At 38.7% G+C, this 2,916-nt stretch overlaps 1 protein-coding gene across 1 annotated transcript; it reads right to left on the bottom strand.

Moving 5' to 3' along the window:
- Positions 1 to 878: 878 nt before the first annotated feature.
- LOC149184752 (RNA-binding protein 1-like) lies at positions 879 to 1,613 on the bottom strand. The gene has a single exon (XM_089415434.1). It carries the CDS (start codon positions 1,611 to 1,613, stop codon positions 879 to 881), a length of 735 nt encoding a protein of 244 aa, XP_089271560.1.
- Positions 1,614 to 2,916: the final 1,303 nt, after the last annotated feature.

Here is a 2,916-nt window from a genome sequence, read left to right as displayed (position 1 = left end):
AGGGGTGAGGAATAAACCTGCTGAGCCCCAAAACCATGGGCCTTCAGTTAATGCTTTTTGGTAGTCCTCACTGAAAACAAACACTACAATGAAGAAACCCTTTGAGCAGAGAAAAACTTTGCAATTGTTGGTCTAGTTGGAGTGTATCCATTGGTAGAGATCTGCAGTGCGTGGCCATAGCCCATTAAATCTACAAATGATGCCAAACTTTGCATAATTTTGGAATTGTTCATCCAACAATGGATGAATTATTTCAATGGGGGGGGATTCCTCTAATTTATCCACCAGAAAAGGTCTGGGAGCCTGAGTTGGTGGAGTTGATTTTTGGGGCAGCTTAGCATGGACAACATCTTTGTATGAGAAATCCGCAGTTGAAGATGACTGTCCAACAGCTCCCCCTCTCAGACGAAGGGAAAAAAAGATGGAGGCATTTCTCTTAATGTTGTAAAAAGAAAGGGGATAAAGATCCTCAAGTTGTTTACCTTCATGGAGGAGTCATTGGGTTGCAAAGGGAATCCCCGGCCTAGAATCCAAGATTTGCTTGAGGTCCTACACCAGATCCAAAGAGCATATCCATTGAAGAAGAGTTTTGCCTGAAAGGAGCACAATCTGAATTTGGAAATAGGCAGAGTGATCTGACATCTGCTTTCCTTTGCAAATCTGAGATGAGAGGAAGTTGGTGCTTTGGAGGGCCACCTTTCCCTGAACTTGCCTCAGGGGCCTGAGAGAGGAGGTGGGGGTCCAATGGGCATTGAGTTTGTCATTTCTTTCCGCCTGAAAGATCTCCCAGATGCTCTGTTCAGGCAACTCTAGGAAGCAGAAAGAATTCTGGCAATGAAATACAGAGTAACGACTGCTCTGGGGAGGCAGAAGAGGTTCTAGAGGGAATGAGCAGCCTTCCAGAGCGTAAAATTTCTACCGTATGAATCCCTTGAGGCTAGGTTTTGCTGACAGGCGAACTCTTGTAACGCTGCTAACGAAGTTGCAACACATCTTGCATCAAAAAAATCAACAAAACATAACACAACAGGATCTCCACCAGGACGTCGAGCCTCCTTTTGTACCAATCGAACATCTTTGAAACCAATTAATGGACGGAAAATGTGTGCAGCTTCCTTGTGAGAGCAACCAACAGGAAGACCCTCAACAAAGAGGTTATTTGACGCGCCAAATGGAAGATGCTCATCAGGTGTTTTCAAAGGTTCTCTAAATCCTTGTGGCTCTGACCTTTGATAGCCCAAACCTAGGCTCCCAGGATCAGCACTTCTAATGCCAGTCCTCTGACCCATTAAAACAGGGTTAGGAAGGGACGAACCTGATAGTCCTCCATAACCTCCGCTGCCTCTCAACCTTGTCCCAAGGGAGCCTCCCAAACCACCAATATCACCAGATGTTAGCCCCCCACCAGAATATGAGAGCCCATTTCGAACGTGAGAATCCAGAGATCTAGGGGCGTTGGATTCCCGTAGAAATGATCGACCCGCTGCATCAAGAAAATAACCAGAAATATCACGACCTCCAAAAAACCCTACTGGCGGAAGATCACCACGAGCGCGCACGGCCGGAACTGGAAACCCTAGTGAGCGGCCATCTCTCCAGGAAGCATCTGCCATTGTTCTCCGCTCCGTTCGTCCCTCAATTTTCAGACTCCTCCCTTTTTTAGAAGGAATGATTATTATATAATAAAGGGTGAGACAATTTTCGCCCACATTTATAATAGATTGCTCAGATTAGTATAGCTAGGAAAATATATGTTTTTAAACTTATCATTTCTTTTAAAATTCCATCATTTATATTGAAAAATCCATTATTTGTCCATGTTATATATGGATTTCACATTTTTATCATCCATCCATAATCATTACAGTGAATCACATATATGATAATATCAAAATTTCATCTCATAATGTAAAGAACTATATATCTTCCGATAATATCATTATTAGAAAATATTATAAAATTAATTATTATGTTGTGATAATATCATAATTGGAAAATACAAAAAGAATTCAGCATTATGTCCACCATCACATATATAATAATTTTTGCACATAAATATGTATAATAATTTGTGCATATAAATATGGATTTTGAAAAACATCCATCTATAAAATATTAAAAATCAATTTTTATGATATAAAGAGTATCGTATTACCATTGCTTCAAAATATAGTTAATTTATTTTCATAATTTTAACTAATTAAAAGTGTTCCTTGTGAGATTTAACTAAGGGTATGATGTTAATCTACTTCAAAACCATGATTAATTAGAGATCTTATTGGCTTCAAGAGTATGATTTTTTCCAAAAAAGAAAATGTCAACCTTTTCTATTAATAAAAAAAGATTACATGGTCAACTTCAAAGCAATACTTTTCATGAAAGGAGAGCAGGTATTTATATAAGGTCTTAAATTGTACGGGCTTTTGCAAAAAAAACCATCAACATCAGCTATATACAAAAAAGGACATGTTAGAGTCAATATTTGCATATTGTCATCAGTGATCAAAACTCCTCTTTCATATCATATTAGTGTCCCATGTTGAAATTTTTATCATTCCACCTAGGTCCTCATGAAAAAATTTACTCATTGATGGTAGATTAAGTCAAAATCCCACTCTCCCTCAAAAAATCAATATTTGTTGGCCCACCTTCCTCTGTACATTCATTATAAAAGCTCATTTCATCATGTCTTAGGTCAGTCAAGTCTACATGAAGTCTGGTTATTCAAGATTCCATTAGGTCACTAGGTTTCATTCCTCCAAGGTCCAATAAAACACCATTCACTGCATAAAGCCAGCAAAAGCATGAGAGTGAAAGAAATAATATCCCTTTTCCATTCAAAGAGGATTCGCAAACATGTAACAAGGGTTGCCCGAGCTCTAATTTTCATTCCAAAGTATGAGTTTTGTTTCAAGA

This window comes from Pinus tabuliformis, chromosome 3_2 (assembly GCF_031772625.1).
Source record: "Pinus tabuliformis cultivar Carrire ecotype Pingquan chromosome 3_2, CPIR1, whole genome shotgun sequence".
Lineage (NCBI taxonomy): Eukaryota > Viridiplantae > Streptophyta > Pinopsida > Pinales > Pinaceae > Pinus > Pinus tabuliformis.
Note: the sequence above shows the minus strand (reverse complement) of the source record. Positions and strands in the feature narration are given on the sequence as shown.